The sequence below is a fragment of the Corapipo altera genome, unplaced genomic scaffold, assembly GCF_003945725.1.
Source record: "Corapipo altera isolate COAL_440 unplaced genomic scaffold, ASM394572v1 1, whole genome shotgun sequence".
In the NCBI taxonomy this organism is placed as follows: Eukaryota; Metazoa; Chordata; class Aves; order Passeriformes; family Pipridae; genus Corapipo; species Corapipo altera.
The window spans coordinates 43,267,897-43,290,780 of NW_020884873.1; the positions used below are offsets into that span (position 1 = coordinate 43,267,897).

At 37.4% G+C, this 22,884-nt stretch overlaps 1 protein-coding gene across 1 annotated transcript in view; it reads left to right on the forward strand.

The window, feature by feature from the left end:
• The window catches only part of CFTR (cystic fibrosis transmembrane conductance regulator), a 75,806-nt gene that overhangs the window by 14,186 nt on the left and 38,736 nt on the right, over positions 1-22,884 (forward strand). The window contains exons 7-14 of the mRNA XM_027656860.1: positions 4-129; positions 2,745-2,991; positions 5,281-5,373; positions 5,897-6,079; positions 8,584-8,775; positions 18,112-18,206; positions 20,841-20,927; positions 21,803-22,535. Of these exons, the coding sequence (XP_027512661.1) occupies positions 4-129; positions 2,745-2,991; positions 5,281-5,373; positions 5,897-6,079; positions 8,584-8,775; positions 18,112-18,206; positions 20,841-20,927; positions 21,803-22,535 (1,756 nt within the window). The remainder of the gene's footprint in view (positions 1-3; positions 130-2,744; positions 2,992-5,280; positions 5,374-5,896; positions 6,080-8,583; positions 8,776-18,111; positions 18,207-20,840; positions 20,928-21,802; positions 22,536-22,884) is intronic.

The following is a 22,884-nucleotide window of genomic DNA, read 5'->3' on the forward strand; positions in this document are numbered from 1 at the left end:
TAGGAATAAGAGAGCAGGAAAGATCAATGAGAGACTTGTCATCACCTCAGAAATAATTGAAAATATACAGTCAGTTAAAGCCTATTGTTGGGAAGATGCAATGGAAAAAATGATTGAAAGCATTCGTGAGTAAGTGTTCTCATTTGTTAGTCAAATTTTTTTTTCTGCTCAGAAAAAAACTTAAGTGGCTATGAACATCATCTGTGCTTTTGTTAGTGAAGAAGTAAAGCAACAACTATTAATTCTCCATAAACTAACCATGCATTCCCACACTACAGTTTGGGTTTTTTTCCCAATTTGTCAAGCTTATTATGAAGGTGAGATTTTTCTTTTTTTAATTTACTTCCTCATTTGTTATAGTGATATTTCAGTGGTTAGTTTGTGCAGGTAAAACAATTGTGGGATCTGTGTTTGTTTCTGGCCAACGCTATCGTCATCTTACAGTAAAAAGCCCTTTTGTGATGGTTACTTAAGGCTTTACAGACATTCCTATTTTGTGGTGAAGGAAACAATATGAATCCTATATAACCATTTCCTGAGAAATGCAATAAAGCTGCTTATAAAATTTACATGCAATCTTTGAAAGGATTAGAGTAGCTTCATGTATTCTTCCCGCACATTTGCATAAACGTTTATTGTGAATGGCCTTGTATAATCTTTATCTCCTCAATTAATGTAAAGATTGAACTGAAACTACCAGACCTGCAGCAGAAAAGAGGTAAAGTACCGACCTAGTTATCTAAGACCTGTGAGAAGGAAGTCTTTGTTACCAACAGGGTGTCCCGAGGGGAAGGGAGGAGGAGTGACATATTGATTGATGGGTGATGCTGAATTAAGGTTGTCCCTCGTGTCCTGTGTGTTTATTTAATCCTTTACAGAGAACTAAAATTCTGTACCAGGTGTGTGATTGGGAAAATAAAAGAAATGTGTCATATTATCATGTAAATAAAAGACATAAAATGATATTGTTACACAAACGCCTTCTTGTTCAGCTGCTTTCTGAAAGACAATCCAGGGAAAGTGAAGTGTTCTTTACCATCAGAATTTGTAATGATTTACTATAAACAATCAGAGAAAACTCAATCTGAATCCAGGCTATGAGTGCTAGCTTGAGGATGGAACTAGTTTAGGATTCCCCTGGTGTCACTAGTCACATGCATTGTTTTTAGGAAATTTGAGACCACAGGCATACACTGGTATATACACTCTGTATATGCACAAGGCTCATAGGGTCCCTTATATCTCTCTCCAAGTACCCATGTTGCATCAGCAAGACCTGTCACATATGACTGCTTAATTACAGAGCTTTCAAGCCTGTATCACAGACAGACCCACCCCTGGAAAACTTTTGCTTGTGACTGATACTTGGGAGCATACTGAAAAGGGTTAGTGCTTTCATTCTCTCTCTTTTGAGTAGAGCTGTGTTCTTCAGCACTGGGGAGCTTTTTGATAGCTTTTAGCCAGACATTTATATGGGACTGGATGAGTATCAAGTCCCAAAATTTTTGTTATATAGCACTATTCAGTGCTGCCATGCACAATTTCATACAAGCCTTCCAAGGCCCCTTCTCTAGGACAGTGGCTACTACCATGGTGTTGACCTGCAAGTCTGGCTAATTTCTTCAGCCTTCTCTTGAGAAATACAGACTTAACAAGAAGTGCTAGGCACCCCACTACAAAACTGGCTGAGCTCAGATTTTGTTTAAGAACTGACAAAATTAAGGCTGACAAAATTTGGTAAGATGCTGGATGCATATGGAAGTATCACACATGTGTAGTGGGGAGCTGAAAGGGGATTTCACACAGTACCAAAATCCTGGATGAACTTTGGATGCAGACATTGGCTCAAGACATGTAAAGGTTGTGGTGCTCAGCCTTGCAACACCAGGTATTGCCATCAGCAATGTGACTGCAAACTTCTGCACTGTATCCCACTGGTTATAGCACTCGCCCAGTGAATGGACACCTTGGGGTTTAGGACCATCTCTAGTCTCAGATAATTGCTCTTGCAGGAGAGCAATTGCTCTTTCACCGCAGCAGAGGTGCCTCTGTCCAGGCAAAGCTGGGGCACCTGGGGGTGTGAAGTGAACAGCGTCAAAATGAAAGCATTCAACAGAAAGATTCAGCACTGTCAATTAGGGCTATCAACTCGGAAAATTAATTACATTCCCTGGATTATTGCTCTTTGTATTTAATAGCTTGCTGTAAGATGCATAGACATTGTGGAAGCAGCTAGAATGCAGCTGGAATCACTAGTTGCATTCCTGCACAGGAGTCAGCTACTCCATGGACTGAGCTTCTGTGGAGAAAGGAAAGTGGAAAGCAGACTCCTTGCCTTCCACCTCTTCAAACTGAGGTTAAGTGATACTGTGATTCTAAATCTAAATGACCAGATAAGTATGGCATGATGCTTCTGGGAGTGTATCTCATACCACAGCATTAGATGCTTAAGGTTGGTTGTGTCAGGAATTGTAGAGATCTGTGGTTTATGCAGTATCTAAATCATGACATAGATTATTGTTATTTCGTCTGACATCTCTGAACATTAATGCCAGAATTTGGCTCTGATGATTTTTTAGGCCCCAAAATAGTTTGGAGTCTTACTTTCTAACTGCAGTGCTAGAAAATAAGAAGGATGAGTGAGCCTCTGAGTTAATTGTTATACCAACAGTTCCATCCAAAATATTTCTAAGAAGTAAACTGTGAAATCCTATGCTAATTACTTGTATTTGCTTTTTTAACAGAACTGAACTGAAGCTTACCCGAAAAGCTGCTTATATGAGATATTTCAACAGCTCAGCCTTCTTCTTTTCAGGCTTTTTTGTGGTGTTTTTGGCTGTGCTTCCGTATGCTGTGATTAAAGGAATTATTCTCCGAAAAATATTTACCACCATTTCCTTCTGCATTGTTCTTCGAATGACAGTGACCAGGCAGTTTCCAGGCTCTGTACAGACCTGGTATGACTCTATTGGAGCAATAAACAAAATACAGGTAGGGTACATAGACTAAAATCTTCCCAAGTACGTAAGCTAATTCTTCATATCGTGTTATCTTCTCAGTAGATCAACAAAAGCACACAGCATTTATACAGACTTTCTGAATATATGTTGCTTTGACTAAACACCATGAAATGTCATTATAAATCTTGATATTGTTAGGTGGTTCCCCAGGCAGCATAACCACAGGAGTCTCATGCTACCTGCTGCTTTTTTTTTTTTTTTAAGCAGTGACATTTAGTTAGTTATTCTCATTGCAGAACAAGGAACTTAATAAAATTATATAATGATTTATGGTGCTTAAGAGATATTTTTCCTTCAGAAAAGGGAATTCAAAATTTGTACATGTTTTCTATAGCATGGCTTCCAGAGATCTTCTGTTTTTCTAGATATTAGTGGCAAGAACAGCAGGAGATTATGCATCTTATGCAAATGTATGTCTCATTCATTATGAGTAGTAAACATAATTAAGATACAAGTCAAATAATTATTACCCACCTTACTTACTGAGATCAATTGCTCATATACCAGCATGAGAGGCTTATCTGCAGGGTCAAATCAGGGTGAATTCTCATTAACTCTGTTTTATCTGCTGTTTTTGAATCACTCTTCAGGAAAAGAATTCTTAGTCTTTTTTTGGTGTGAAATTTTAGGCTTTTTTTATTACATATTTATAGATTTCTTTTTTTTTGTAGAACATAGATTTTTTTTATTTTTAGTGTGATAAAAATACGTAATACAGAAATTAAAGATCTTAATCAGACATCTGAACCTCAGCATAGAATAAGAAGCAGGTATTGGATTTCTGTGTTTTTCAACTGGGCAGAAAATTCAACAAATCTAGTCATAAACTTTTCTATTTGACATTCAGAAGGCTGCCTTGTTGGGTCCCAGTTTAGGCAGTCCTTGTATTCTCATATTCCTTAGGCATAAGTGGAGTTATCCTGTCTCTCCTGTTTCCTGGAAGAGTGTATCCAATGCCCTGTCAGAGAACTGGCAAGGCCAGTTGTCATACCATTGCCCTCACTTCACTGAATGCTTGTCTTTGGGGTTAGTAGCAAATGGGTGCTCCATAAATAATAATCTCTTTGTGGCAGGTTCAGTATAGTTCCCATAGACAGACTGGACAGAATCCCAGAACACTAAAGCCTTTTACAAGTCATAAGAAACATAAAGACAAAATAATAAACCATTTATACATTTCTCTGATTTAATTTCCTCATTAGTTTAGAGTTTTGACTGGACCAGATATGCCCCCTGGGTTATTGTATTTTCCCTGTAGGTAGACCATGTTTTCTAGACCATGAAGTATTTCTGGATCAGTGTGCTTTCTCTGACTATCACTGCTTCAGGAAGTCCACTGGATGACCCCACTGCCTTTGTTATGAAAGCCTAGCTATACTTTCCTTTTTTTTTTTTTCATAAACCATGTGTGTTTTGCCTTCCAGTTTTTCAGTTCCTACCCTTTCAATCATCTGCTTTTTCCCTTCTTCCTTTTCTACTTGGAAAATTTGCAAGTTTATTCTAGACAACTGATTTTCCCACAATTCTGATTAGTTTGTCCATTGTATTGCCCACAGAGACCTATTTGCTTCCACGTAATTTAAAAAAATCAATTTAAAGGTGGTAGTACCTATAGACTACGTAACCTTAATAAAATAAAGGAATAGAGAGGTGGGCTTTCCTACGTTAGCATAGACTTACTCGTTTTTCTTAATACTATTCCAGAAGGTAACACAAGTGTCAGATTGCTGATTTCTGTTATTTGTAATTACGCTGCTTCAGTGCTGCACTTGCCAGGATCATTATCTGCCTTTTATTTTTGTTGGTAGAGAGATCATTCCAACGTTTTTAAACTCTTGCAGTTCTGGAATAGGAAGATAGTGGCATGTAGCTGCTTTGTTTAACTGTTTACTGAAGTGCAACCTTCCACATCTTACTCCAAAACCAAGGCTTTATTTGAAAAGGATTAAGGTCAGAGGGGTGATCCTGCCTGACACAAGTCTTGAAAGCAAAGCAAATTCCAAGTTTTGATACCCTTTGTAAATCAGAACCAAATACCTTTGTGGCTATGTTTTCAGCAGCAATGAAAGAATTGGTAGTTTCAAAAACATTCCCTTCTGCATTCAGTAAATGTATAATTTATATTTAAGCATCTCTCTAAAAGCACTATAATGCAATAGCACCATCAGAAATATTAGTTAGTGTAAGCAAGTATGTACTGGTTTGTGATACAACCTTGTCCTTTACAGTTTCCTCTCATCTGCTTTCATGGTGTTTCTAGGATTTCTTGCTGAAAAAAGAATATAAAGCTCTGGAGTATAATCTAACAACCACTGGGGTTGAGCTGGACAAAGTAACAGCTTTTTGGGATGAGGTTGGTACTTTTACCCAAACTATATTAAAACACAGAGTGTATCTTGTTTTTGTTAATATTTGCCATGGTGTTCTCTAAAAAGAGCAACCTACAGTCATTCATTTTAACTAGTGTAGGCTCTCAGCAGGCAAGGAATACATGGCAAGTAATTATTGCATGATATCAAACAGTTGAGAAACTTTGGAAGAGACCTTTTAATAAGTGTTAAGGTCTGTAATAAGCAGTTATTAATGCTTTATGCCATCCTGAAAGCAGAATCAGGCTGTGGCATGTATAAACATTGGAAAGCAGCTCTATAATAAGCAAATTTTGTTTGTGTCCACAAATTCAGGCACAAGTCCAACGCATACGTTAAAAAATGTATATTTAAGAATATAATGAATATTTCATTGACAAGCAAAGTAACATGAGAAAAGTAAGTTCATATGCTTTCATAAAAATCCATAGTATGGTATACATGTCTGCATATGCATGATTTATTTATTTTTTATGTATATCAAATACATATCTGTGTATGTTGCAGGGAATTGGAGAGCTGTTTGTAAAAGCAAACCAGGAAAACAACAACAGCAAAGCTCCTAGCACCGACAGCAGTCTCTTCTTCAGTAATTTTCCACTTCATGCTTCTCCTGTTCTTCAGGATATAAATTTCAAGATTGAGAAGGGACAATTATTAGCTGTTTCTGGATCTACCGGAGCAGGCAAGGTATTTCTATTTTTGCTGTTTTGACAAAAGTCGTAATAATTATAAGGAATAATATTATGTTGTTATATGTATTGTTACCTGTATTGCTACTGTATTCTTGCTATCCTGTGCTTGCTGTTGAAATGATGGCTGCAGGAAAAAGTATGGATAAACTGTAAGTTTCAATAAAATGGCCAATTTGAAATTTTAACTCTGTGGCCAATATGAGAGAGAGTTTACTCGATATTTTCTGTAATACAACAATACAGACTGTTTTTCCCTTGGAAGTAAAAGGAGATTTACAGGAGTAATGTAGACTGAAACTTAAAGTTAAGGCTTATGATGAGAATTCCCAGCCTTAGGAAAAAATGGAGACCATAGCATAGATGTCCAGATGGCTCAATGTGCTAGAAAGCAATTTTTTTTTTTTTGCCTTGCTGACATTTTAAGGAAAAATTTGAACATAAGATGGTCAGTAATTTGACGAGCCTGACATGAATTAGCTAGGTATGTGCCCTGGACACATGGTATAACTGATCACTTATGCTCTGGTTCCTACAGTGCTTCACTCAGGCTTCCCAAGACCCATGTGAAAGCCTGGGAAGGTGCTGCTGAAACTGCTGGTTTTCTGCGAAAAGTTGTGATTTAGATTAATCATCATTTTACTACACTAAAATGTTATTAATGAAATTAGTTTGCAGATAACACATCCAGTTAACCTCATTAACATAAAATGACTTGAACTGTGATACTCCTATTCACTTTGAACAGCAAGTAATTAGATGAGTCTTTCATCTTTACTGGGTTATTTGAGGAGATGTGAAAGTCAAACATTCATTATGGCAGCTTCTCCTGTTTAACAAATTATAGGTGGGAATATTCTGATTTCTTTTACTTGAAGTGATAAGGTCTTTGGTCTGTTGGAGTCAATGACAAAGGACCCATCAATTTCAATATGATCAAGGCTCAAGGCTTCTATATTATTTTTCAGTAGTGATCCCCATATGAAAAGAGCAAGGGACTCGGAACATGAGATTGTCCTCAAGCTGATATGTTAAAGTGCATTTTATTGTGATACTTCTGAATTAGCAGTTTGTCTATGGCTATTGCTAAAGCTGATGATTTTAATATAGAAATGTCAACTAGAAAGTGCTGAAGGACATATGTATATCTCCTTTATTCAGCTGTATAGGAAATTGAGGAAAATTCAGATTACACTGAGCAGTTTATGTGAGTACATACAACAAATTTGCACTTTCCAAGGCAAAAAAGAAAGGGTTATATCTAAAAAATTTACAAAAAATAAAGTTCACCGGCGCCCCTCTCCCACCCTCACACAAAAAAAGACTCTCCTTCCCTTACACCCTCTTAAGGCTTCTGTCATGTTGGTTGAGGCTGTTACTATACATTCCAGGAGTTGTCAGGCCTGTGAAACAAACTGTTTTATCTGTAAGATGTATTAAGCCTGACATCAGCTCTTAAATACTCTTTCAATATTAGATAGGGTTTGGTTTGGTTTTATTCACTTTGTGTTATATGGCATGAGATACAGTAGTTTAACATCCAGTGAACAAAACATACCAATCAGCTGTCCTTTGCAAGATTGGAAACTTACCATTCTGGAAAACTCAGATTCTGGTATAATGGAAAGAATCTCTTGAGATTCCCCCAGTATATTGTTTAACTTGTCAAAGAATCTTGGCTTCACAGCATGAAACTGTTATTTAGGTAGTTTTTTTACATCTTTGGTGCTACGTCCCAGCTTTGTTGACTGTTTATTGGTGATAAGAACACCACTGCAGTGGCTCTGTAACAAATTTTTCCGCGTATTTCTCAATTCCATTCTTTGATCTAGTAGCCAGTGATGTGTGGCAAGGTTACTACAAGCTACTGATTAACTCTGAAATTATAACATGTCAGTATTGAAATTGCAATCAATTCTTTTATGGAGGGAAATATACTTAGGTCATACATTCACGTAGATGAGTTAAAAGTTACACAGGAAAATTCAGATCACACTGAGAAATTGTATACACTTACACAAAGAAATTGCATTTTTCAAGGCCATACAGATAAAATACCTATGAACACTAGCAAAATTATAAACATGAATTATGTTGTACAAAGAACAAACAAAATAATCACTGATAATTTTAAAAAATCAAATAACATTCTTTATAAATGCTAGTATCTATTGTTTGTATGTGTCTCACAGATTTCAGTAATTAAAAAATTACTGAAGTTTTATTAAAATTACATACTATTGCAGCTGCATGCCTTTTTTACAAGGCATCTTACACAATTTTTATCAGTCATCACATTAAGTTTTTCTCACATAAGAGGCCTTTCAGAACCACTGAAAATCTCCACTAGTTGCAGTTTGCACTAGATCAGTATTTAGGGGCACTCTCGACAGGACAAATATGCCATTTAAGTGACTTAGCAGAGTGACTATCACTTTGTTCAAAATTTCTTATTGTTGTACAGATCTCTGATATATTAATCAAGTGTTAATAATTTTTCAGACTTCTCTTCTGATGTTGATAATGGGAGAACTGGAGCCTTCACAGGGTAAAATTAAGCACAGTGGAAGGATATCTTTTTCACCTCAAGTCTCCTGGATCATGCCTGGAACAATAAAAGAAAACATAATTTTTGGTGTATCCTATGATGAATACCGGTACAAGAGTGTCATCAAAGCCTGCCAACTGGAAGAGGTCAGTCACCTAGACCTTTTAAGACCTGCAACCACACCCAATGGACCTCCCCCCCCTCCCCCCGAAAAGTCAGGGAATGGGGCTTTAAGTAAGTGAGACATTTCTGAGATTTAAGGAACTCAGCCTGGCATCCCAATTTTGTGGAATTGCAAGTCAACCTGTTGCCAGCTCCTTGGGAGAGATGCTGATGTTGACAGTTCTGGTAGTTTACACAACTGGAGCTAAGTAAGCTTGCTTAGATAGTATATGGCGTCTGCATTCTCAGCCTTCCTTGCTAGTTAAAAAACCTGAATAAACATACTGATGTTAAAGAAATTATGTAAAAAGTATATTATTGCTATGCTTTTTTTTGGTCACGTTTCTTCCCCATAAAGAAGCTTTTCCTTACACTCTTGGAAATGAATCTGTTTCCCCCCTTTCTTTTGCCGCTTCAGAAATGGTTCCAGGGATGACTGGAACTCTGTGCTACAAACCTGAATTACTTAAAGGAAAATCTTGACTAAAACTGGTTTTTTTCCTATGTGCACATTGAAAGTTCTCACACCGGAAATTATTGCAGGATCGATCCTTATGTGACATGTAGCCCACAATGAATACAATTACTCATTACATGAAAATGTCCATCTGTGTGTTTGATGTTGACAGAGGGTAGTGTAGGAAAAGATATCTTTTCACACAGCAAGATACAAAAGGAACTAGCATTTTAGACCTTTGCACACTTACTGCTGAGCCTTAAGATCAGGCATTTTGCCTGTAATATACAAATAAAACCAGTAAATATTTAACTGTGCCGAATAGGATTTTTCTTTAGACCTCACAGTGAAACGTGTTTTCCCTTAGCACCAGTCAAGCAAGAAAACAATAGCCAGTCTGTTTAAAAATAAGGTGAGGTACTGCCTTTTTGTCTCAGACCAGGGTATAGTTAAGCTGTAAAGTAATATTTTCTTTTATGTTTCTGACCATTTCAGCTTGTGTTTAGATTTTTGATTTGGTTTGCTGGAAATCTTCTTTGAAAGCTTCTGAAGACAGGAGAATGAACAAATTCTGTGTCAGGCTTTCTGCAGAGTGCTTCTTAACCCTAGTTGTAAAAGTTGTAGTCAATGCTAAAGTTCCAAGAAACAACTGGCTTCAGCAGTTCAAAACTGCCCTCACTCAAAAAGGCTTCCCACCCCAGGCCCTTCCTAGAGCAGCAGGTGGTTAGTGGTGGCTCAGTGTCTCAGTGCTGGTGGGACAGCTTGGTGTTTCAGTATTGGTGGGATGGCTCAGTGTCTCGGCAGACTGCAGCTCCTTTGTTCTCCAAACAGGCTCAATCAAGCCAGCTTTGATCAATGTTGGTGCAGCTCTGTGCAGAGTGATATGCTTCACCTCCTAGCAGAGCTCATTATTTGAGATCAAGTTTGATACTTATAAAGATATTTTCTTCTGGACTGAATAAATTGGGCTGGCCTGAAGTGAAGGCAGAATAGTCTGGAAGAAAGCCAAATGCTATTATTATGCTTTCTAGTCTCGTTAACTTTCATATATAAGTTACCAAACAAGACTCAGTGTGGCAGATTGAAAGATGGATTTCAAATATTAATTCCCTGTTTATTCGCTAGTGTGACCTTTTAGGAGTTTTTACAACAGTGATCAGTGCTTTACGTTGGAGTTGTGTGTGTATGTTCTTGTTCTTCAGAAAGGAGGGGTTTTGCCTAAGTGAGTTCACTTTTCCCCCTTCTCTGCAACTTTTGTAGGTAGTTATATAGTTCGCCTGAATGCAGGCCTGTTGCTGAGTCTAGTTCTTATGTGGACTCTTCCAGGAACCAAGGATTGGTGATATAAGAGTTTATTTCCTTATTGCATGTATGTTCAAAGTCAATTAACATACAGCTCTTAACGGTGGCTAAGTGAGATTTATTTCCAAGCTCCATTCTCACCAAAACATTTTTAGAATACAAAGCTATGTTCTTTAACCCAGTGGGCAAATAGATGTGTTATTAGTGCAAAAAGTAACATACCTATAAAATGCCTCTTTCGCTTTGTTATCTCCACCATCAACCTGTGGAGGAAGCATACTAAAGGTCTAGTCCAATTCCTAAATCTGATGTCTTTTCCCCTACGTCTTCATTAGTGCCAATAAAATACTACAGGTTACTCTATGTGGGTCACATTGTATCTTCTACATAGGTTTGAGGCTTGCAGACGCACAGTGAGTACCCTGTTCTTGTCTGCTGCAGAGCAGGACGCTGAAGCAAGGTGATGTCATGCAAGGTGCTCTGCACTTTGTTTTAGGTCTATGGAGATATGCAAGTGATACTATGCAAGTGTTACTTAAGTAATTTGGGGCGCATGAGATTTTTTCAGTGCTACATTTTTCTGCCTGAGTTTTTTTGGTTGGTCCATAGTTAATTTACTAAGGACTTATCAATTACAGCCTCTTTAGTTGCTAAGTACTGGAGGTAAATTTATCTCAAAGTAATTATGAAAGATGGAAAGTGGAAGTAAATATTCCCCAGAGCTTTCCATATTTTTAGGTTTCAAAAATAGAATATTTCCTCTACAGGAAATCAGATCTTTATTCAGAGGTCAGAATGTGTTTTGTGTTAGATTTCTATTCTGTGAAGTCCTAAAGAATGGCAAATCTGGTTGTGTTAGCTATTACCTAGATCAAACCATTCCAGCACAGATCAATAGTCCTTACCATTTGTCCTTTTTTTCGAGGCTTTTTTGAAATTATTTACATGAGTTTGAGTTTGCAGGTATTATCTTAAAATTATTACCTTTTAAGTCTTACATTGGCGTGCTATGATGGAGAGAAGACAAGATGTAATTGGTGTGGATTCTGAGCGCATTTTCTAAAGACAGTCCTCATAGGCAAGTTAAAGGTACTCGAAAAGTAAGATAAGATGAATTGGAGCTTCCTCAGCAGCACTTTTGACAGAGAGGTTTACCCTTTTTATCAAGTACCTTTCATCACATTCATGATAAAAATTGTAGCAAGAAAGTGTGAACTTTTGCCTAGCACTTCAATTTAAGAAATAAGTATAGAGCCAAAGCCACTGAGAGATGGGAACTTCCTGAGTTTATATGTCTGTGGAAACTTGCCACTAAATTTGATGTAATTCTACAAGTGTGACTTCCCTAGAGGCTGTATTAATTGGAGGTTGTGTTAATGTAATGGCAGGAATAACATGATATTTAGGTTGAAAAACTCAGTATTAATAGGCAACTACATGCAGGGTATGTGATTTTTGTTTTGTTTTATTTAGCACTTGAAAAGTTAAAAAGTTGACACAGGAATCTTCATTTTTAAATACTGTTAACACTGAACAAAATCATCCTGAGAGAAGACGTTCTTCCAGTCAAAATTACAGAAGCAGGCCTGTTATAGTTATTCTTGTTTAAAAACAAACAAGCATCATATCACTTTTGAGGGGGTCCAGTAATTCATAAGTTTTGAAGCCATACTTCCATGACTCCCAGTTTTACCTTTTTGCTCTGTAAGACAGATATTTTTCCACCTAGTTAGTTCATTTGACCCTTCAGTAGTTACCTAAGAGGCCATAAACACATAAGGGGCAAACCACCTTTGAGAGATTACCACTCTTTAAGTAAACACATGTTCTGATTTGAGAGCCACCAGCTGCTCATGAATGTAATGTTTAACGTGGCACACAAATAGAGGAAGTGTTTCCACGTGAAATGGAATCATTTAATAGTACTAATGAAATTTGTGGCCAGATTCTGTGGGGTTTTGAGCTGGTTTTACGAGGATTGCAGGAAATTCATTTTTATCTAAGAATTTAGGTTATGGAGAGATTAACTGTAGAAAGAGAGAGTCAATATGCCAAGCCCAGATTTGTATTCCTGTGTGTTTAATGTCTCCTTGCAAAGTATGGCATCCATCCCTGGGTGACAAGTTCACTGCAATGTCAAGGATGCCCTAAAACAGAAACATATCTTTGCATCCCACAGTTCCAACCCCTTTTATTCGTGCTGATTTGGTGTTGCATTTTGATTGGTTTGTTGGTTTGTTTTTGTTTGTTTTTTTTTGGCAGATAACTAAATCAGTAGGAATTGAGAGTTATTGTGTCAGTGAGTGAAATACTTCGTGCCCTGATTTTGAGCCTCGTTTTCACTAGGGATATGGGCAGATTACAAAGTATGCGGAAGAGAGGAACAATAAAGAGTTCAAGTCTTGCCTGAAGTGCTTTGTAGGACGTACTTCTCTGCAAGAGGATATTAAATGGTAGCTTGGTTATCTGTAGTGTAAATTATGTGAGAGTAAGTTGCTTAGCCTGTCTTCACAGCTGGGGAGAGCAACTGGCATGTCAAGGTGAAGTTCATCACATCCTAATGTAAACAGCTAAAAGAGCATAAATGCCTCTTTCAGGCAGAAAGTCCACATAATATGTCAAAACTCCCACTACAACCATTGCATCTCAGACATGTGGGCCCAAAAGCTGGTTACCTTTGTACTTTTTCCACCTCACACTGGTATGATCCCCTGGTATAAGCAGACTCCTCTAACTAAAATTCTTGTCTGTGGCCCAAAATCATGGGCAGGTCAGCTGTGAAGCTGCTGACACAGTGAGTTTTCTGTGTGAACTGGAAGTTAATAGGCTAGCACATTTCTTTTTTAGCAGTAGAACATCTTGATTAGGTAACAAACCAGCCTCAAACTCCCAAATGCACTGACTTCAAGATGTTTATGAGTGATCAAGTATATGTGTATAACAGAGCCCCTCTGCAATGTTTGTGTTGATACCATTTAGTTAAAATTTGTTTCAGCCAAGACAACTCTCCCTACCGCTTTTGCTGTCTTAGGCACAGGGCTCTGGACTGATAACCTTGGATATTGTCCTATCTTCCACGTTGTCCTATCTCTCATGTCACTTCTGGAATTCTATTTAATTCTCTTACCCTGGGTTTAACCTAGCCACACACAGCATACTGACTACTTCATGTTTCAAAAATCTATTCCGTGAGATTATTTCACCATAGAGAAAGCAAGTTTTTCCGGCATTCGTGTGAGTTTTGGGTGAGCCTGATACTCTGTTCAAGGTCACAAACTCTTGCGAAAACAAAACTTACGCTTTTGGATCATGAATCCTTCATAAATGGTTCAGCTAAAGACTAACAAAAGCCTTGGCTTCAAGAATCATGGGCAGAGAGAAGAGAGTTCCCTAATTAAAAAAATATTTAAAGAATCTGATTTGAAATACTTTAAAGAAATCTGTTTTTCTAGCTTCTGTTCCAGGAAAATGAGGATTCAAGTACATACATACAAGCTAGTTACCTAAAAACCAAGATATGAAAAATTACTGGAAATTCCTCATCTTTTAAAATTTCACAGAAATTTTCTGTAGTCTGAAATGCAAGTCTTGATTTTAAAACTTTAAAAATTCAGATTTTGCAGTTTAGTTCATATCTGTCTTATTTCTAAGATAATTTATTTTCTGAAAATTGGGACAAAGGGAAAGTTAAAGTTTCTGCAAAATGACATTTCAGATTCATTATCTAAAGATTTTTAGTAATCACTAAATCTAGAAGTCTGTTTCAGTTCCATTTCTACCTCATTAGTATATAAGAACTGAATGTGATTACTTGGAAGTACAGAAAGTAGGTAACAGTTAAATTTTCTCATATAACTAAAGAGCAAAATTATCAAATAGAGTGGAATGGTATTGCAACTCCTGCTTGAAAATCCCTGGTGCTGCTTCTGCTTAACTTGTGTTCAGCTTTTTATACAGAAGGGCTTCAGTATTTTTCTTCAAATTTAGTGCGAACAGTCCATGCTACATAACAGAAATGGCAAAATGTACTCAGAGGCAGCTTCTCTAATACACAGAGAAAAGAAGATAATGAAAAAGGAAGTACTTTGGTAGGTAAGAAGGAGGTAGCAATGACAGTGGGGGGCGTTTCTAGAAGCTGTTAAAATAAAGATAGGGAATGTTAATGGAAAGGAAGAAAAGAAAGGGGATAAAGATGGCAAAGAAGCTGTGAATGTAGAAAAAGCAGAAGTGAAACAGGGGAAAGAGTGAAGATGAAATGGAGAGAGTCAGTACTACTACTGTGTTCCACCAGTTTCATGACTGTTATATGAGGAAAGACAGAAAAGAGATGATCAGAACTCACATAATTAAGGACAAATTTAAGGAAGAAAGAGAGGCCCCATAAGTAGAATACTTATGTTCTATCATTAGAACTGCTGGAGTTTGGATATATCGAACAACTATTTGCTGAAAGGCGTGGTTTTTAGAGACTATTTTCTGTCTTGTTGCTAATGATTTATCAAATGATTAATCTCTACAGAAAAGACTTGGAGTGTGAAGTCCATGCTGAGGTTTTCTTTTGTAATAATGAGGCTGTATTTCCTATTCACCCTGAAGCTGTGCTGGCTGTATTCTTCCATACCAAACCCAAAGGTATTATGAGGCTCATCCCTTGCTGCTGAGGTAGATGAATATGGCATTTACACTCTTAAAAATGTAAATAGCTGTTAAAAAGGGTGTCTTCTCATGGAGTGTGTAACTTGAGATTTTTTAACTCCTGATATTAGAAGCATCCACAAAAGTAATTAATGTCTTCGGAACTGTAGGGGTTTTAATCTCTGAATAATTTCCAACAGGTGTCTCAATTTAAGCACTTAGAAATAGATATGTTAAAGAAAATCCAGTGGCTGCTTCATTAATATGCTGGGCTTTGTGCTATTCAGCATCATTACATTAGGTTTGTCCCTGGCTTGATTTCACTTCCTGCACGGAATGACAGCAAGGATGTATTTGGACCAGCCCTATGTACTTTTTTACAATAGGTCATGCATGTTCCAACAAATAGCATTGTGTGTCTATTGGACTTCATTACTCTGTTTACGCCTTTGAAAGAAATTACTAAATATTTTTTAATTATTGTAATTACAACCTGAAAAGTTCTTTGTCTGTTCCATGCCATATATTATCCTGAGGTGAAGGGTAGAGGAGAGCAGAAGGGGAACTCATTAAAAGTCTGATTAAAATTCCATGTTGACACATCTGCAAAAAAATATATCTGATGAAATGCCACTACCATTTAAAACAATGGGAACCCTGGAATTTCAGTAGGGCTAGGATTTTACCCTGTTTGCAGGAGAAGACATACTGGGCCCAGTTCTTCACCTGGGTTTTTTTGGAAGAAGTAGAATCAGGAAGCAGCAGTACTGGTAGTACTGGGAAATAGCTGAGGTCAGCTTAAATATCTAGATACTTAACTGTGCAAATCCCTATGGTCAGACACAGATGAATAACTGGACTCCAACATACGTAATGAAACCTCAAGTGATCTGACCAGGTTGTCTCGAATGCCAGAAAAGATTTTATGTCAGAATTTCAGATGTTCTCTCTAAATACTTCATGACTTGTAGGAACGTGATTTTGTCACATTCAGAAAATCTTCCTTTAAAACTGTTACTGGCACTGTTTTTCACACCCCTCTTTCTGCAAATACCTGAGCTGTTATGTTAGTACCAGGGATTTGCTTGTGTGACTCTCCTTTTACAAGAGGGAAATAACTAGTTAATATGAGAATAATTTAAAAATCATCTGCAATAGATTTTCCATACATAAGAGCATCTTGATTATAAGATCAGAATCCTCTAAGTCAGGAAGTAAATGCTATTATCAAATTAAAGAGTTGGGAGAATCTCCCATTTCCTGACAGACCAGACAGTCACTTTCTAGCCCTTGAGTGACTGGACCCTTCATCTGTCACTGTTCCAGGGCTGAACAGCATTGTTCACTCTGTTCCTGAGGTCAGGGCAATTTGCAGAGGAGGAAGAAGGAAACATTTCTTTGGAAGGATTATTTATTTATTTATTTATTTATTTATTTATTTATTTATTTATTTATTTTATTTATTCTGCAAAACCCTAAAGACCTGGAATGTCAAAAGGCTGCCCAACAGAGAGTGATCAACCCTCAAAATCATAGCAAGAGTCATCAAAATTGGATTGTATCTGCCTTTGTATGAAATACGAACTAGTAGAGAGCAGCTCAACTTAGAATCCCAGGTTGTATTGCCCTGTAAGTGCTTCATGTGTCTTCCAGACTGTTTCCCAGAAGCTGTAGGATTTCTGTGGGTGATGCAGAGTGCTTGCAGACAGCTGAGTTCCTGCATGCCTTTGGCTGCCTGGGAGAAGAGACTCCAAAACAGGCTACCTCTTCCAGAGCACTGTCTAAAGCTTGCTCTCAAAAGCTCAGTTTCTGAGAGGTATTGCATGCCACCTTTTTTCCCCAGAGGCTGCACTGAAAGAAAATATGTGTAAAGCATGAGAACGCTGAAACTGATTTTGTCTGGAATTGGATGCCTCGGTCAGCTTCCTTGGCTGTGAGGTATCCCTGCCTTGGGAGCAGGAGGGTGTGCACAGGCAGCAAGAGCGGCAGTGTGGTGCTGCTGAGCAGTGAACACAGGCACTGGAAGTTTCTGGGAGAGTCAGGACTTCCCGCTATACAGTGATCATGGTATCACTGTATTGGCTTAAGGATGTAGGTCAGGTAAGCTTGAAGGCAGAATTAATATTTTTTGTTAGAGTAACTGTAAAAGTAGAAAAGCTGGACAGGCTTTAGGCGCACAAGCCATTCTCATTGTCTCCACTTCCATGAATTTTTGTGGTTTGCATGAATCATCACTTTTGATGCTAAATACTCCTCTCAAGAAGATTTCCAGCCACCTTTACCAGTCGGGCACAAAAATGTCCTTTTCTCCTTTCTCTGTCTCATATGAGAGTGAAATGGGGTATTTTCTGTTTTTATCAATGGCTAAAGGTTCATTTTTAACATAGTCATGAGTTATAAGTAACTTACAGCCCAAACAGTGGGACTTGGTTCCATATTTTGCAAACCTTGAGCATTCCTGGCTGGGAATTTAGTGCAAGCCTTTTTTAATCAATCTGCCTGAAGTATAAATTTCTTTGGGTTTGAAAGAGCTCAGATTTAGTTTGCTTCTTACTCTCCCTAGCTGCAGCAGCAAGTGCATTTATCATTGTTGTTTGACAGAAAACTTAAACAGTTAATGTCTTGGATTGACATTATATGAAGTTATATTCCTTGCTTTTATGGACATTAACTATTCAGACAAATATTTGTTCTTGAGATCTTGGAGCTCGTGATTGCTTTCTGCAACAGAATGATATGCTTTCTCTTATCACCATTTTTGGTTACATAAACAAATGAAATAGATAAACCTCCGTGGGACTTTTTTTTTTTACAACATCTTCTAACCTGTTGGTACACTGTTGTACACTGTACTTCCATCCAGTCTGTAGCTTGGTTTCTTGGATATGGAAAATACATGTCTGACTCTTAAAAAACTTGTTAACAGGATATTTCCAAGTTCCCAGACAAAGATTATACACTGCTGGGTGAAGGTGGAATCATTCTGAGCGGAGGCCAGCGAGCACGAATCTCACTAGCAAGGTGAGTGTTTTGCTCTTTAACTAATGTTCTGTTTCATGTATATGGAATATATTATGACTAAGCATTTAAATACATATGGAGTAAGTCCTCTAAATAAACATCCTCCAGGTATATCATAAACTTGATTTTACTATCAGAAATCTGAGTTTTGCTATGCAATTTTTTTAATGATACACATGTGTATTAATTTACTGAATTCTAAAAGTTGGATGTCAGACAAATGCTATGGCTTAGGATAAGGTGAATCTTTTCCTCCCTGTTGCAAGGTGCCTTTGGAAATTCAGACCTTTAACTGTAGCTTCCTAAGTACTGAAGAAACCCACAGAAAGATACAAATAAATATTCCAGGATCTTTCCCTGCTATGACACTTCTTCAAAGCGGTTTATATATTGACTAATGACATAATCCCTGTCTTCAGGTAAAAAAATGAAAAAAAAAAACAACCATGTTTCATAATGCTTCTGGGAGTTTTTCAGTTGTAAAAAGAAAAAGTGGAAAGCAGTGGCTAGTCAGTACCTATGAATAATGGCCTTGTCTGTTTGACCTTCCAATGTTATTAAGTAATTCTGAAGGTCTACAGAACAATAACATACGTGTTTGTCTTATAAATTAGCTATGTGTTTCAGCAGAATCACTTAGCTATCATCAGAAATCCAGTAATGACAGCTGTGATATGTAAATGGCCCCATTTATTTCTGTGCCAAGTGCAAACTGTGTGGGTTCTCATGCTCAGAAACACTGAGTAGAAGTAAAATCATATTACAGTGATCTGCACTGGCATCCCATGAAAGATGTGCATGTCTGTGTGAGGCTAAAAGATGAATTCATTGAAAGAGAGAATCTTTCAGTGTGGATCTTTCTAGCAGATTTGTGAGAGGGAAGAGGCATATGGATGGTTCTGGTTTATGCAGTAAGAGCAGAGATGAGGGGAGGAGGCAAAACTTTCAAAACAAAAAGACCCAAGCCAACAAACATAGCTCGATTTTCATTCAAAATGCAAAATTTACATGAACTATTTCCTAGATGCTATGAATAATCATGTCTGTCACTTTTCAGACAGTCACAGCTCATTTCCTGGAGGGTTACAAAACTTACATATTTATTGTCAGCTGTGTAGTTGTTATTTTTCAGAACAATTAAATATCACAAAGACAGTGGCCGTCTTACATTTTGTTTGGGCTCCAGTCCAAGCTCAGCACACTTCAAGATGTGCAGGTATTGAGGTGTAGGTTGCAGATGAGGCTCTGAAAAGCTGGAGGAGAAAATTTAGGATTACTGCTCTGGGTTGTACCCATCTGCACTGGTGATAAACTGGACATTATTTTCTTGGACTGGCTGCATACATGTATCAGGTGTACTCTGTGCAAGGTCATGTGAAATGAGAATCCCTGCTGGGAGTGACACCAACCAGCCGTCATGAGAAGCAGGTGGAGAGTACACGAGTCCATCTTTCTTACAGAGCACTGTCTGAGCCTGCAGCCACAGCCAGGGGAAAGAAAGGACCAAGGGAAAAGAACAGTGCATGCCCTGGGTTTGAACTAGCTTGGTGGCCTGGTACCTTAAAGCCAGTTATTTATAGCTACCAAGTCCAACACATAAATTATAGCAATAATTTGAGTGCTACCATTATGCCAGGAAAAACCCTGCAAACTTATTGCTGATAAAAGCACCCTGAACAGTTTGAACTTTTTGTTGTTATGCAGCCATACATCATAATGTATGGTCAGTGAAATCCATCGTAACAGAGAACTTTTCAATAAAGTTCCTTGGTTTATTAACATAATAAGCTATTTTTGAGGGCCTTTTCTGCTGGTGGTTGGATATTTTCACATTAACATACTTTAAAAAATACGAAAATGCAGCTGTCCAGATTTCTTTACTAATTATATACTGGTTGATACCATATCATGATTTTCGTTCTCACAGAGGATGGCAGGAATTCTTTCTGAACTTCTATTGAAATTGGTTTTTTTTTAAAAAACCTCTTAACCAAAGGTTTAGGGTCTCAGTGAGCCATGTCCAGGTACATACAGCTTAAGGTCTTAATGCTATCAATAGTTTTTGATTTCTGCAACTCAAAATATTGTACATTTTTATATATTTATTTTAGATATAATTTTATATAATTTTTGCACTTTATATAGTATTTGCAAGATTATGCCTCACTAATACCCTTGTCTTTGCTCACCAGTTATTTTGAAATACTTTTAAAATGAAGTGCTGAGACCTAAGTCTTTTTACATACTTATTTACATATATGTAATATTCCCTCAGCCACCAGTAGATGTTACAGATCCTATTTAAATGATCACTGTACACCGATGGGGACTGTCAGATTCGGGCTATCAACAGATCTTTAGAGTAACCTATATAAAAAGCAGCTCTATAGCTTTGTATAATTGCAAAGAAATTAATGAAAAACTGAGTTAGTTTGTAATATGGTCTCCAGCAAGGAAAGGCTTTATTGAAAGGTGTCTTATAAGCACATTTAATGTTGAACTGCAGCTCCATATTGCTGGTGTAGAAAAGTCTATCAACTGCAAGGTTTTCAGATAAAAGTGCAAAGGCGTTTTTTTTTAATTATATTTATGTAAATTTATAAATATTAATGTCTTTTCCATTTCTCTGTTCAGAGCAGTGTACAAAGATGCTGATTTGTATCTCCTGGATTCTCCTTTTGGACATTTGGACATTTTTACAGAAAAAGAGATATTTGAAAGGTATTGTATGTTTTGATAGATTGTATTTAAGAATGTCACCAACCAGCATAAAGTAAAATCAAGAACAGGAATTTAATAACAGTACACAAATACTGAAGTGATCAAAATTATACCTTTTGAGGATATTTATTTTTCGGGATTCTTGTGGCTGAGTATGTTGTGTTAGCAGCAGGATAGTACACTGTGCTGGGAACAAGCTTGGTTCAGGTGTGAGCACTACTGCTCCCTCTTCCATCTCAGTATATTGAACCTGCTATAGTCTCTTACTCCCAGTGTGCATGGTTTTGTATGTGGTGTGTGTGTGTGTGTACCAGAAAGGCTTTCCTTTATAAACACTTACTTGCTTTGTGAGTATAAATTTTTACAAAAAGCTATATTTTGTCCTGTTTTTCTAATCACTGGAAGTTGGGTCACGTGAAAGTTCCCGCTGACCAGGAGATTGGTAGCAGGTTGTCCCAAGACACAGACCTCTGGCTTGTCCAGTTGATCAAAAGAGTAAGGACAAACAGTGCCATCCATGAGCTTTTTACTCACCATAAGTTTGAAGCTTTGAAATCAAGCTAATACTTTTAAATTTGGCAGCAAAAGATCTGAGTAACCCTAAGATGAAAAGAAATACTTCATTTTCAGGTTGAAATGTGCTTTTTGGATTGACCTGAAATTGCTTAAATTGTATCCCTTTTTCTGATTCCTGCAATAAAGTACTCACCCTTTACACATCTTAGCTCTACCATTTCCTTTGTAGTTTGAGGGAGCACCCAAGACAAGTGGGAGAGAAGCAGGTAAGAGCAAATAGATTGAGAGTGAAAGGGATAGAAGCAACATTAAATCATGAGGAAAAACCCCCTAAATGTTAACACTTCCTTCTTTTACAGCTGTGTGTGCAAGTTGATGGCAAATAAAACTAGGATCTTGGTTACTTCAAAACTGGAGCATTTAAAGATTGCTGACAAAATATTAATTTTACATGAAGGGAGCTGCTATTTCTATGGAACATTTTCTGAACTTCAGGGTCAACGGCCAGACTTCAGCTCAGAGCTGATGGGATTTGATTCTTTTGATCAGTTCAGTGCAGAGAGAAGAAATTCAATTCTAACTGAGACTCTCCGACGATTTTCCATTGAAGGAGAAGGCATGGGATCACGAAATGAAATAAAGAAACAATCTTTTAAACAAAAATCAGATTTTAATGACAAAAGGAAGAATTCCGTAATTATTAACCCCATTAATGCAAGTAGGAAGTTCTCAGTAGTGCAGAGGAATGGGATGCAGGTCAATGGGATAGACGATGGCCACAATGACCCACCAGAAAGGAGACTCTCACTGGTGCCTGACTTGGAACAAGGAGATGTAGGTCTGCTTCGGAGTAGCATGCTAAGCACTGACCATATACTGCAAGGTCGGAGGAGGCAATCTGTGTTAAACCTGATGACGGGCACCTCCGTGAACTATGGACCAAACTTTTCCAAAAAGGGAAGTACAACATTTCGGAAAATGTCTATGGTGCCTCAGACAAACCTGTCTTCTGAGATAGATATCTACACCAGGCGTGTGTCTCGAGACAGCATCTTGGACATAACTGATGAAATCAATGAAGAGGATTTGAAGGTGTGTGTTGATTTACATTCAGCTTGGTTTTGATATGGTGATAGTTTAGTGCAATATATTTCTGATGTATTTTTCTACTCTACTATTTCATTCCTAGTGCAGACATTCTCTGTGGAATATGTTTTTGTAGTACCTGTGAAAATTTTGAACCTCAAATATTATCTTGAAATCATTGAAATCCTCAAAAATTTATTGTACCTGATTTCTTATAATTTTTGAATGTTATCTGTAGAGAATTTCAATACCGAGTTTTCATCTCCTGCACTTTACCTTTAAGATCACTTATGCTAAAATGAAATTTGAAACCGTAACTTGGAAAAACATCATTGTAAAACATTTGACCTAAATA